Raw genomic sequence first — 13,130 nt, forward strand, 5'->3', positions numbered from 1 at the left:
AAAGAGATTCTCTCGGCATAAACACTGAGGAGGAACTGAAACCAGATAAGCTGGATCACCTTTTTTTCTTCCTTTTTCTTAAATGAGCTCAAAGATAAAATGTCTTTCTTTTGGCATTGTGCATGTCCAGTGAAATAATTCTATAAGATACAATATTTTAATTGCTTCAGGCCTATCTTGGTAATAAAAAGTTCAGACAAAAGCAGAAATAGAACATCTTTGACTTTCTTAGCTGTAGACTTTGTTCAAGTATAGTTAATCCAGTCATGGCAGTATCACACTAATGTGTGTCTCTTACACATCACCACTACAGCTACTTCTGCTGAGCAGAAACAAACAAACAAATGAGCAGAACATGAGAGATAAATGTATTACCACAATATTTTGGGGGGCAAAAATAAAGAACAAAATCGAAACATTTTTTCACCAAAATTGAAAGTAGCCTCAATAGTGATCTCACAGAAAAATATTTAAGTACTAATTTGCTAATTCAAAAATACTGAAAATAATGTAATTCATCTTCACTCTGTGGCATATGAGACAAAAGATAGATTTTGTTTGTGATAAAGTGGATGCAGTGACTATTAAAAGCAGAATGTAAACCACAGAGGTGTGGACTCGAGTCACATGACTTGGACTCGAGTCAGACTCGAGTCATTAATTTTATGACTTTAGACTTGACTTGAAAAAATGTTCTAAGACTTGTGACTTGACTTGGACTTTTACACCAATGACTTGGGACTTGAATTGGACTTGAACCGGTTTACTTGAAAAGACTTGATATTTTACCCCAAATACAAAATTTAGCATGCATATTATATAGAGATTGAAAATGTGACGTCATTCACGGGTAGAACCGCAAAGGATTCTGGGAACTCGTGGCAAGCGGTACTAGCGCACGCAGGCTTTCAATTAAAATCAGTTATACAGCGATAAAAAGAAACACAAGAAGCCGTTGTATTATTAACTGCAATAGCCGGTCGCATGACAGCCATGGGAAGCCGACGGGTAAAGAGATCGGTTGTTATCGGATTACCTCGTTGAAGAGAAATTGTTCGAGCCATGTTTCCGAAGTAACAAAGAGGCGACTGGATTGCAGCCATTCAAAGACCAAATATAACGTCCCAGAACCCTCCAGCTCACAGGTTAGTCTGCTCCAAGCATTTACACAAAGGTCAGTGTTTTTTAGTAGTTAATATGTCACTTTCATAACATAACTGGTGATATAGGTTACAAGCAAGTCTGGCGCTGAACAGAAATTGTCGCGCTATGCTCCTTTATTTATTGTGCATAAATAGTGAATTGTCCTGACACAATATTGCGTTTCGCCTCTGTTATTATGGTACATTGACAAAAACATATACTTTTATTCACAGGATAAAACAGGTTTTTTGTATCACTAATTGCCCAGTACGATTACAGCATACAGTATTATTGTCACTGCTACATTTCTGTGATGCTACCAGAAATTATTTCCACTACTAATTAATTACCGTTGAGCTCAAAGGTCCTATTAATAAACGGTTAACGAATGTGTATTTATGACGACGATTTGTGAGACTGGTAAACTTATGATACGTACGATGGTCTTTCGTTCTACACGGTGCATTTCAAGGTCCTGCACCCATCCGTCGGTAAACTGTACCTGGGCTTGTTGCAGTGACCGGAAGTTACTAAACTTCATGAGTGTATGCACTCACTCCAAGAACCGTATGATTATAAATATGCATATAAATATGCTACGATGAGATAGCTGACTTCATCTAACTAGCAAATGTTGTCCAGGCTACGTTGGTGATACAGTTTTTTTTAATGTGTATGATATTTTTGTCATGCGATTTTAAAGCCGGTCCTACAACCGCATCCAAGAATGACATGCAGCTTATCTCAGAACTGTCGGTGAAAATTATTCTTGGAGCTAGGTTTAATTGAGCTGCATTTTAAAGAGGTGCAATTTCACAATTTGTGTATATTTTCTAAGTTCACTATTTTGTCATGTGTTGAGAAAAACACAGATTTTAAAATTACATGGTCTAATATTTACATTTAGCATAACTGCAACATTATTTTTTCGTTGTTTTTTTTTTTTTTAAAGACTCGAAAGGACTTGAAATTCAAAGTTTCAGACTTGTGACTTGACTCGGACTTTTACACCAGTGACTTGAGACTCGACTCTGACTTGCCTGACATTACTTGAGACTTGACTTGAGACTTGAGGATAAAGACTAGAGACTTGCAAAACAATGACTTGGTCCCACCTCTGGTAAACCATACAAGTCACTGTAAAATGCCGGCAAAGCCACTTTACTTTGCGCTTTTATTTTGAAGAGTACCTTAGCACTTCCTCTTTTATTGTGTCAGACTCCCTGTTCTGTTCTCAGTGAAACGACACAAACACGTTGCTTCAGAGTGAGTAAGGCATTTATTTTTTGAAAATACTCATGCAAAACCATGTATTTTATTTACCTGTCACATGCTATAACTTTGGAAAGTTTACACAATGTGGTTGAATTCGTTTTTTGTGTATATGCATCTCATTTGTTTGTGGTGTGGAAAGACTGGCTAAGAGATGCGCATGGAGGAGGTTGCTAGCTGGTTCAGCATGATTAGCACCCTTGGAACCAGAAAGAGGTTGGTTTAATAATTGCAAATGATTGTTTATGTATTTAAGAGACAGAAAGGTTATCGTTAATTCATTTTATTAAATGCTGTAACATAAATTGTTTAAAAGCGATTGATTTATGTCAATGTCACGATTTGAGTTCATCAAAATAATTTTCTATATAGTAAAATGTGAACATTTCTGCACTTTGTACTTAAATGTTTAATGGTATTTGTTTGTGCATCTTTATAGTTTTCACGGTGCCATATTGTCGGTGGTTTAAAGAGGAGAGAATAAAGTTGCATCAGTCATAGCTCTCTGCGTCACGAGTGGTAATTCCAAGTGGACAGCTACAGTCACCTCTTATCTAAAGGAAATAAAAGCAGCCACACCATGTTTGTTAAGATGGTATTGCAATGATCTTTGCTCTTCAGGTTTTTGTCCTGTTCATAGTTCTTGTCCAGAATATTTTCAGTATTAGTTAAGCTTTTCTGTATTTTGCCATTCATTTAGGCTCTTCTTGTCTTATTGGCTGTTTTATTTCTGTGCTTCACTTTATCATATTTCATTGTGCACTTTTATCACAGATCCCCAAACAGAAAGCTCATCTTAGACAGTTGATGTGCCATTCTCAGTGAAAGGTCTCCTGGGTTGATTAGTTGTGATCCTCTGCTCATATAACTACTAGGGGTGCAACGATACACAAAATTCACGGTTCAGTTCGGTTCGATACTTTGGTGTCACGGTTCAATATTTTTTCGATGCAACAAAAACTGTTCATGCCTTTTTAATTTGTCATTTATTAAAATTATAAATATATATTTTAACTCAAAAGTACAGTTTTTAAATTTAATGTTGCTGAAATAACAAAGTAATAAAAAAATAAATATCAGATCACGAAATCACTCATCTTTGGAAAAGAGAGTTTATTACAGAGAAATGTCTCTTTCCAAAATAAAAGCTATACTATACGCTTCTTCTGGGCTATATTCTCAGCAGCATATTAAACATATCAGGTCCCCATAAGGAGAATCATGTGCTAACGGCTGTCTAAATGACTCGGGTAAAGTTTGTAGCATGCGTGCTTGTTGTTTTTGTCTGCTTCCACTTGTCTTTGCACTAGGATGATGTCGGAGTAAATGTGCAGTCATATTCATTGTGTTCCCACTAGTGCTGTCATCGTTAATCTCGTTGAAATGACGTTAACCCCACAACACGGCAAATCTCTGTTAACGAGCTACCGCGGATCGCCCCGTGCATGGGGCTGGACGGCCAACACGTTAACGAGCTAACTGCGCTAACGCAGTAGTTCCCACCATGTAATTGAGCATTGCGTGGCACATCCAACATACTATTTTGCTTTAGTCCTTACCTTCAGGGTCATGCTTCACATGAAAACCAAAATAGTTCCAAACACCAGATCTGAATTAGGGTGGGGGAGGTTCAATTTGCCATGTTGCAACGAGAGCTTAACTTCTGTCTGGCTAGCTTGCCCTGCGCTCAGTGAATCTGCGTTCGACTACACCGCCTAGGCTGCACTGTCGAGCGCAGATCCACTGAGCGCTCAACACAGACAGCATCGTCAGAAGAAAAGTTGATAAAATAAATTAAAGATTTTGTATTGTTCGATACATATGCGTACCGAACCGAAAGCACTGTATCGAACGGTTCAGTATCGATACGAGTATCATTGCACCCCTAATAACTACCCAGAACCAGAGGGGAAGGTCAGAAAACTCAGATGGATTTGTAATAAATGTCCATAATCAAGTCATCTAAAACTCTGGGACAGTTTCGAAATCTGAGAAAGGTGCTGGGAGACCTCAACAACTGTGTTTGGCATTTCTGACTATTTTAGGTTTAGTGAAAGCGAATGGATGGATGGATGGATGGATGGATGAAACAGGTCTGTGTCATGGCTGTTTGCGGGCAGGCAGGAAAAAGGACCCAAAATGCAGACTCGTGGAGGTGGAATTTAAGCTAAAAAACCGACTGCTTTATTGCAGGCTTAAATTAGGAAATGGAACAGAACGATGAGGGCATGAAACTGAACTAAACTGGTCAGAATGAGGATACGATGTGACGACAAGCAGGAGCAGACACAGACATTGAATACAAGAGGAAAGCAGGGCAAAGGGAAAACACCTGGAAGACGCAGCTGACATCAACAGGACAGGGAGACACCAAACTAGAAACGCTAATGTAGGGCACAGACTGTCAAAGTAAAGCAGGAAACAAACTGGCACAGAACAAAAACAACATTAAACACTAAATCATAAAATAACAATACATAAAACACTTGGTCACCGACCCAGGACCGTGACTGTCTGATCCAAGGCATTCATACTGATGCCATTTTGCTTTCATTTGATTTACTTTAAATCATACATGAAAAAAATTAATAAATTTTGTATTTCTATACAGATCTTTACAGATTATGGCAAAATATGCTCTCTTTATAGTCCCTGGCAGTACTCTTGTGGACAAAAGTTTCTGAATTGCAAAATATGTTTCATAACTACCTTATTATTTTCACATTGTCACATAACAACACCTCTTTCTAAGAATATTATTTAAGAATATATATGTATCAATTTTTTTAACTGTATTTTAACGTAAACATTTGGAGAAATACAACTTTAAGAAGGAGAAGCTGTTGATCACTTATCATTCACCATAGATAACACTAAAACATGTGTTTTTAGTGCAGACACACTCTTTGACATCCACTTAAACCAAACAATCACAAAACCCCTTCGGGCTTCACAAATAGCAAAGCTATCTGTTTTAAGATTCACTTTAAGTAGTTTAAAGACGCTATATACCTCAAATGCTAAATTAAAACCTTGAATTAATTTATTGTGTAGAGTAAGAAGTTATACTTCGATCATGCACTGGGCTCATATTAGAAGAATAATGGAGCTTTGTGCCTCCTCCCCCCCTCTGTGTCGCACTGTGCAGTTTAAAGGCTTGTTGAAATCGGTGGCTAAAGGCGGAAAGGTCAGAGTTGACACTGTTTGCCAGTTCCATGCATTCACTTTCTTCCACTGGCTTTTGATGACTCCAGTGTGACTCCAGGAGAATTGAGGAGGAATAGATGGGCAGGAGTGAAAAACAGAGCAGGTAGCATATGCCTGATTATTCACCTCCACAGACAGAGTTGGCGGTGGGGGGTTGCCTGCAGAGTTGTAATATGACACCACTATTATAAAAACATCATTTTTTTAAATTTGCATTTTCTTTATAAATCGATAACTTACTTACGTATAACATCAATGGATACAGCGTTTTGTGTGTAGGAAAAGCTTTTGTATTGTGGCATTTCAATCCTGAAGTAAAAAGGTCCAACATCAGTGCTCCGGACACTATCCAGTAGCATCGTGCAGTTCCGTGTTCTCAGTTTTCCCAGAAATTGAGTTCGTTTTTTGTACTCCACAGGCAGTTTCCGTTTTTGGATAGAGGTTGCCACAACCTTGTTCCCTTTCTTGCAGAATCCTAACCAGCTGTTTATGATCTTTTTGGAGCTAGGTCTGGGGTAATTATAGGTGCAGGGAATAACCACACTTTTGGCTTTTGGCTGACTGGACATCATGAATCACTAATAAAAAAGATAGCATTGAATTATACTATTATGTTGTGTTATGTAGAAAGTAGTGTGCGGTTCCACCACATTAAAGTTAGACACTCACCAAAAAACATCAGAAATGAAAGGCACAACTTTAGTTCCATCACTGATGAGGACCTGAAAATAAAATAGTTAAAAAGCATAAAGGAGTGATAAAAAAAAAATACACATAGGTGTATTAAAGGCAGATTTCCACTGCTGTACTTTTTGCAAATATTTCAGTTATTCACTCACCTCTGAATCTGTTTTAATCACTGACTGAACTTGTAGTCCTTGTGAGATTTGGAGTCGTGTGAGATTTGGATGCCATATTTATAGTCTATTTTTACGCTCAAAAACTGTGTTACCAATTTTGTTTTTTGATTGCTCATACCATGTGTTCACCAGCAGATGCTTTTGATACCAAGAAAGTTGTGAAATGTAGCCAGCAGTCTGGCATTTAACTTGTTACATTTTGGTTAGTCTTTTTGCAAGCAAATGAACATTTCAGAGAACACTGAGACCCAGGAGTGCACAAAAGCTACAGTTTCATGAAAAATACCATGTGACAAATTACAAAGATGTGTATACAAAGATGTGTTGTTTAAAAAAAGGCTCTCATGTGATGTTACTGCAGGCCTTTTTAAAACTAAAAGCTGCATAATGATGTAATGAACTGTTCATTTATAATGTTACCACATCTAAATGTGGTACTAGAAAAGATACATTTACCACATTTAAATCAGAGGAAGTAAGTGTTTCTTGTCCTAGCTTCCTTTGTTGTATGCATTGTGTTACATTTTTAAGTCAACATTCTACATAATATAACCCTCTCATAGAAGATGTAGAATATTCTTTATTGTAAGTATTTTTCATTGATGGCCAATTAAGTATGTTTCTCTGGACACAGTTTTCTTGTTAGTGTTTATAAAGTAAATGTGTAAATAATGAATGTAACTAACTTTTCTACATTTGAAGATAATATTGACCTGTACATTTCTTTAGTTTAGTGCATGAAAACAGCCTGTGCAATACTTTTTGTAAATAGTCAATGGTGCAATAGACCTCAATACTTGAAATGTGCAATTCACTTGTATTTTTATTTTTATTCCTATTTATTCTATTTATCCCCTTTGTATATTTTATTTATATTTGTCTCTGTATTTATATGTGTGTGTGTGTGTGTGTGTGTGTGTGTGTATGTATATATATATATATATATATATATATATATATATAATATTCTGTAACTGTAACTTTTGTCGGTGCTGTGCTTTTTGGAAATCGAATTTCCCAGAGGAACCCACCTGAGGGATTAATAAAGTTCTATTTTATCTTGTCTTATCTTATCTTAATCCCATCTATGATGATGAGCCAGTGCCAGTAATCAGGGCACTGATACAGCCAAGGTCGAGAACATTGAGTCGTCAGCACAATCTTGTCAGGCTCCTTGTATTTACTTTCAATGTCGGTTTACATGAAAATATCAGTGAATGGACTTGAATGGGTTTGTTTCAATGATGAGATCTTACTTCTGCTTGTGGCAAGATTACCTTGAATTATTCGAACATCAATCAGTGCTTCATTTTTAATGCCCTTTGAACTGGCTAAAAGTGGATACAAGGACACGTGTTGTTTGTCTTGAACTTGGTTTTGAGTCCAAGAACATCCAAACATTACATTTCGCTGCTAAATGCAATTAAATGTATGCAGCCAATACTTTCAGTGATACTAAAATAATGTACACTCCGTCATGACTGTATATTCTTCAATTTATCTGAATAGTCAGTGCATGTAGATAACAGAGTTTTCACTACACTTCTTAAGTAATGCAACGTTCCAGGACTTCTGCCTCTCAGTAAGCATTGCCCATCAAAGTTAAAACAGAAAGCAAAAGGTATTAGCAGCAGTTACAGTTTCACTCAGTTTAAATTACAAATAGCCTCTACACATTTTCGCTAATTCTCTTTAAAACTGCAGTGCATCCATCTTTTTCAACCCTTTAAATAAGTTTCAGCAGACATGACACAGGATGTACCCAAAGTGAATGTAATTTTCACCCCTCACTTCTGTATTTTAACTAGTTTAGTTAAAATGGGTTCCAAAGTTCCAACGAAAAGAGAACTCCACTCAAGCGATATTGCCGCAAAGTTGCAAAACTGATGCTTGATTTCATTTCCTTAGTTACTTGGTGGTGTAACACTGGCAGGTTTATTTACCAAGGTCAAAGACACTGATGTAAAGCAAAAAAAAAAAAAAAAACTGCATAAGATCAAGTATATTAATAAAGTTGCTGTTTTTATTTATTGCTACAGACTATTTGGCAAAGTTACTGTCATCAGTATTGGTTACAGTATTGTTATGCTCACCAGCATATATTGCCTGTATTAGGCAAACTGGGCAAGAACATTGCAATGGCAGATTTCTTAAAAAGAAAAAAACCCCAAAGCATTTGACAAAAAAATGAAATCCTTCCTAATTTTCAATCCTAACAGGTTTTCATTCTCCAATTACACAATATGCCACAAGTAAGGCTAGGAGAAGACTTTTTCTGACAAAGGTAATGTTGTTAGGGTTGGAGAAAGATTATTGTTACTGTGTGTCTACTGTTCCCCATCTCTAACACTGACATCTCACTTATGATTTTATGCTATATCATTTTTACATAAATTCATGTTTTGAAACAACATTCTTGTCTGACCATCTGAAGGTCTGCAATCACAAGTACGCAAAAAAGGAATTATCATTGTTTTGCAATGCTGTGCAGGCTTTTTTTTTTTTTTTTTGGTCATTTAGAGTGTTTTCACACTTTCATCCTTCAGTTGAACCCACAGCGACTAGTCAGGGGTTTTTTGGGCATATGTGAACACTCTCAAAAAAGACAAAAAATATTAAGACCTGCATGAAATGTATAGAGGCACATAGTAATGCAAACACATGAACATGTGTAGAAAGCATCGTACACTAATGACATGCAGCTGTCCTTCTAAGTTCTGTAATCCACATTTGCATATATATTGTCTGCACAACTGCTGTTTGGAGCCAAGTGATTTGTTGGAGCCTGCAGAGACAAGAGGTTACATAAAAGTTGGCTTTAGTCATTTTTATCTTTGCTGTTAACTTCTTGGGACAGTAAAACTTGTGTCAGTGTGGGCATTGTACCTTGACATTGATGTAAACAGGATCATCAATAGCTTTCCCTTCAGGCAGCTTCTTAGTTTGTCTGTCACAACTGACTTCTCTAAAAAGAACAAAAAAAGAAAGAGAGCAAGAAATTAAAAATGCCAGGTTGGGGAAAAGGTCATCAGAATTTTGTCACTGTGCAACAAATAAATGCATAATTATATCCTGATAACACAAATGTATCAAATGGTACAACACCAAATTACAATAATTACTTTTGGATTCATCATAATGACACATTCAATTAAAAATAAAAGAAATGTCAAGCTTCTTAGATGGGTACACATGTATGGTATACTTTTTCCATTAATGCAAACCTTTTGGGTGGGTTTGATAGTGCTCTGCTAAAGTTTGCATAGTATCCAGAGTCCTCCCTGGTGAGACTGCGTGACCTGGGACAATTATGATTACTGTTATTGCGGTTGTTTGTACATGATAACTAAAATTTAAACAAGGTTAACATTCGAAGCACTCTGGTATGTTTATGATAAATGAATATAATCTGCTTTGGATTATTTCTCTCTCGTACTGTACATATGCTTCACAGAAAGTTAAATTTCCACAGTTAAATGTCTTTTGATTACATAAATGCTTTGCTTTACATACCACACATTTGCCTGAAAAGTATCCAGATGATAAACTATGTACATCAAGTATATCAATCTGGGAAATAAAGCTCATTCAAGTTTGCTGCTTGTAGGCCACACATTCGGTTTACAAATGATGGAAAAGTTACCTCTTGTATTTTATAAAAATAAATATCCCAGCAACAAGAAGAATGATCACCACAAGAACTGCTGCAGGGATGGCTACAGACAGTATTGTTGCATGGCTCGTGTCGTTTTCATTTGCTTTTGCTGCAAAAAATAATACGTTCAGTAAAGAAAGCTGAAGTACAGAGGGTGACATACTCAACAAACTGTGTGAATATTAAACTTACTTATTGTTGTTTCAGTGGTTAAAAGGTCTTGAGTCGTATAGGAATCGGTACCTGTTGAAAAAATATTACACAGCATGATGGCAAATTTTTTTAAAAGGCTCTGTTCAATTTAAATATAAATAATGCAGAAATGAAGTTAATACCTGGCTTAGAAGCCCCCGTCTCTGTGGAGGAAACAAGCAAGGTATTAATTTCATTTTTTTTTTTGATAAATGCATAGTTTAAATTAAAAATTTAAAATAATTGATTTAAATTCTGACCATTTATGGAAAATGAGACACGGACAGGGTCCTTGATGAAACTGTATTTATCTTTCTGCACATCAATTCTTACATAGATCGCTTGCTCAATATCTGTGATGTCGGTGATCTGGAGAGAACAGTTGCCCTTGTTCGGGTCTCCAATGAGCTTAGTCTTTCCTCGGTACTTCTCAAGCACACAGTGATTATTTGGGTTAAAAACAAATGCCTTCCTGTCTTTGTCCCCGTTACTGCAGTTACTTTGGTCATCTACTGATGACGTTTTCCAAAAAACTGTAACATTATTAGTGGAGATTTCCTTTGGATAGCTAAAGTTGCATTGTATGGTAACGGTTGATCCAGGTTGTGCTGTGATCTTTCTTTCGACATTTATTTTCCATTTTGTATCTGCAAATAAAAACAAAGCAAGTCAGGAATTGCATTTATTTTTCAAAGGCTAATTTTAAAGCTATAATTTACATTGTAGAACAAATTGTTTATTACAAAAGCAAGGCCAGCATTAGAAAAGCACATTATATGACAGCTTCACCATCATTAGTGTATGAATCTGTGTAAATGGGTGAATGAGAAGCATATAAAGTGCTCCAAGTACCATATTTACTACATACTGAAAGTGCATTTCCAATTTAAATCATACACATGAGCTTATTATCTCACTCACCTTTTGAATTACAAGCCAGAATCAATACTGAAATGAAACCAATAAGGCCTGGCAGCTGCATCTAGCCAAAGCAAGACAGTCACAGGTTAGTAGACAAAATCCCGATTTAGTTTTACAGAATTCCCATCACATGTAGCCAACATACTGTACAGCAAATTGCCTATAGTCTACTATTTAGCACATAGTAAATACTCACTATGAGAGGAGGGAGGTGTAAGAAAATGATGTTCCTTTGTGCTTTCTCAGTATGTATTAGATCTCTGCACTGATGTGAAATGACATGGGTCTGTTTCCCGTTGCACTCTAATGATCACTTGAAAAAAAAAAAAAAAAAAAAGGAAGTTGGGAAAGAAAAGTGAACGCCGTCCCCACAATAACTATGTTCAACTTTCAAATTTTAAGCACATATACTGTATATCAGAAACACTCTCTTCCTTCTCTTATATCATTAAATTTTTACATATTAACCAAAGTGTAAAAGTCGCACTTTGCTGAACTCCTCCCTTTTTTTTCTCTCTGATTAACATTTGTGAAAAACATAGCAGGTCAGTGTCACAACAGCAGAGAGGTGTTTGCAAAACTGTCACTTCTAACCCAACAGTGTAGTCTAGTGCATTTACAGTTGACCTTCCACTCTGTCAAAAATATTAAACCAGACTATAATTTCTATTAATTGAGGAGGATTGAGCTTTACACCTGACTATATGGCACGTGAACAAAGGATAGATGATATTATGTTATTGGAAAAAAAAAAAAGACTGAGTTGCAAGTTGGATTAGACCTGGTTTGTGTTTTTCCTTATCACACAGAAGAGATTCCGTGAATTTGTAATGTGATATTTTTGGTAACAAGAAGTAATTATAGCTAGACAAATATTTGTATTGATGTCAAAAATTGCACAGCGTAGAGGTCAAATCAAATATATGGACCCACCTACTCTGGTGACCCCTTGTGAATGAGTGGTAGTAGACTGCAGAGGCCTCGTCAGGCCAGGACTCTACAGTCTATTTACACCTACAGGCCAGTGGACACTGTTTCAGTGATGAGGATGTAACATCCTGGACAGGGTGGAACGCTGGTTTGAGCGAGGTACTCATGGCCATTAATCAGTGGTCTTTGATCAGTGGTTGTTTATCAATGGTCATTAGAATTTCCATAATTATGTTGAAGGAACTGATCCCCCAGCCCATTGTTCCTTCAGTGGGCTGGTTTCAGTCATTATGCAAATATACTGTTTATAAGATTGGGGAAACCTGCAGTCAGCTAAGACTGAAGAAGTCACTTGCATGGGTGACGAAACATTTCTCCCACTGAAGACGCTACGTCCAGAGGAAAAGAATCAACTTTTGGAGAGAGTGGCAGCTTTCTTACCATAAGCTGGGTACTATTTGGTGTGTGGAGTGGCTGATTATGCACAAAATATATGTGGTAGCAACATTCACTGGCCACTTTATTAGGTTCACTTTGCTGATACTGAGTTGGACCTCCTTTTGCCTCCAGAGCTGCTTTAATTCTTTATGGTATAGATTCAGCAAGATGCTGGAAACATTCCTCAGAGATTTTGGTCCATGTTGACATGACAGCATCACGCAGTTGCTGCAGATTTGTCAGCTAGACATCCATGATGAGAATCTCCCAGCCGACCACCTCCCAAAAGTGCTCTATTAGATTGAGATCTGGTGACTGCAGGGGTCATTAAACATAACAATGACTTCATATGAATTAACTCGTTATGTTTAAGAAACCAGTTATGATTAGAGTTCTTTGACATGGTATGCTAACCTGCTGGTAGCAGTCAAGATGGATACACTGTGGTCACAGGGGGATAAAATGGTCTGCATCAATATTCAAGTTAGCTTTCAAATCTAAATAATCATAAA

General features: G+C 36.8%; 1 protein-coding gene and 2 long non-coding RNA genes across 3 annotated transcripts; 1 reads left to right on the forward strand and 2 right to left on the reverse strand.

The window, feature by feature from the left end:
- Positions 1 to 2,107: 2,107 nt before the first annotated feature.
- On the forward strand, positions 2,108 to 2,990 carry LOC143421067 (uncharacterized). The gene is made up of 3 exons (XR_013100796.1): positions 2,108 to 2,409; positions 2,558 to 2,631; positions 2,855 to 2,990. It is a non-coding gene; the product is annotated as an uncharacterized LOC143421067 (long non-coding RNA).
- Positions 2,991 to 3,804: 814 nt separating this feature from the next.
- LOC101485316 (uncharacterized) lies at positions 3,805 to 6,551 on the reverse strand. The gene is made up of 4 exons (XR_190941.3): positions 6,462 to 6,551; positions 6,292 to 6,344; positions 5,867 to 6,200; positions 3,805 to 5,780 (listed from the first exon to the last, which is right to left on the reverse strand). It is a non-coding gene; the product is annotated as an uncharacterized LOC101485316 (long non-coding RNA).
- Positions 6,552 to 8,501: 1,950 nt separating this feature from the next.
- On the reverse strand, positions 8,502 to 11,529 carry LOC101485021 (uncharacterized). The gene is made up of 9 exons (XM_004541573.4): positions 11,447 to 11,529; positions 11,251 to 11,311; positions 10,590 to 10,976; positions 10,473 to 10,493; positions 10,330 to 10,380; positions 10,126 to 10,246; positions 9,707 to 9,781; positions 9,369 to 9,447; positions 8,502 to 9,267 (listed from the first exon to the last, which is right to left on the reverse strand). Exons 2-9 carry the CDS (start codon positions 11,309 to 11,311, stop codon positions 9,193 to 9,195), a joined length of 870 nt encoding a protein of 289 aa, XP_004541630.3. The 5' UTR covers positions 11,447 to 11,529; the 3' UTR covers positions 8,502 to 9,192.
- Positions 11,530 to 13,130: the final 1,601 nt, after the last annotated feature.

Source organism: Maylandia zebra, linkage group LG11 (genome assembly GCF_041146795.1).
Source record: "Maylandia zebra isolate NMK-2024a linkage group LG11, Mzebra_GT3a, whole genome shotgun sequence".
Taxonomy (NCBI): Eukaryota; Metazoa; Chordata; class Actinopteri; order Cichliformes; family Cichlidae; genus Maylandia; species Maylandia zebra.

Excerpts from the sequence above, each read along its gene's own strand:
- LOC101485021 (XM_004541573.4), bottom strand. The coding sequence starts at position 11,311 with ATGCAGCTGCCAGGCCTTATTGGTTTCATTTCAGTATTGATTCTGGCT. Across the intron at positions 10,247-10,329 it reads AACCACTGAAACAACAATAA|CAAAAGCAAATGAAAACGAC; the intron begins GTAAGTTTAATA and ends TATTTTTTGCAG. Across the intron at positions 9,448-9,706 it reads CTATCAAACCCACCCAAAAG|AGAAGTCAGTTGTGACAGAC; the intron begins GTTTGCATTAAT and ends TGTTCTTTTTAG.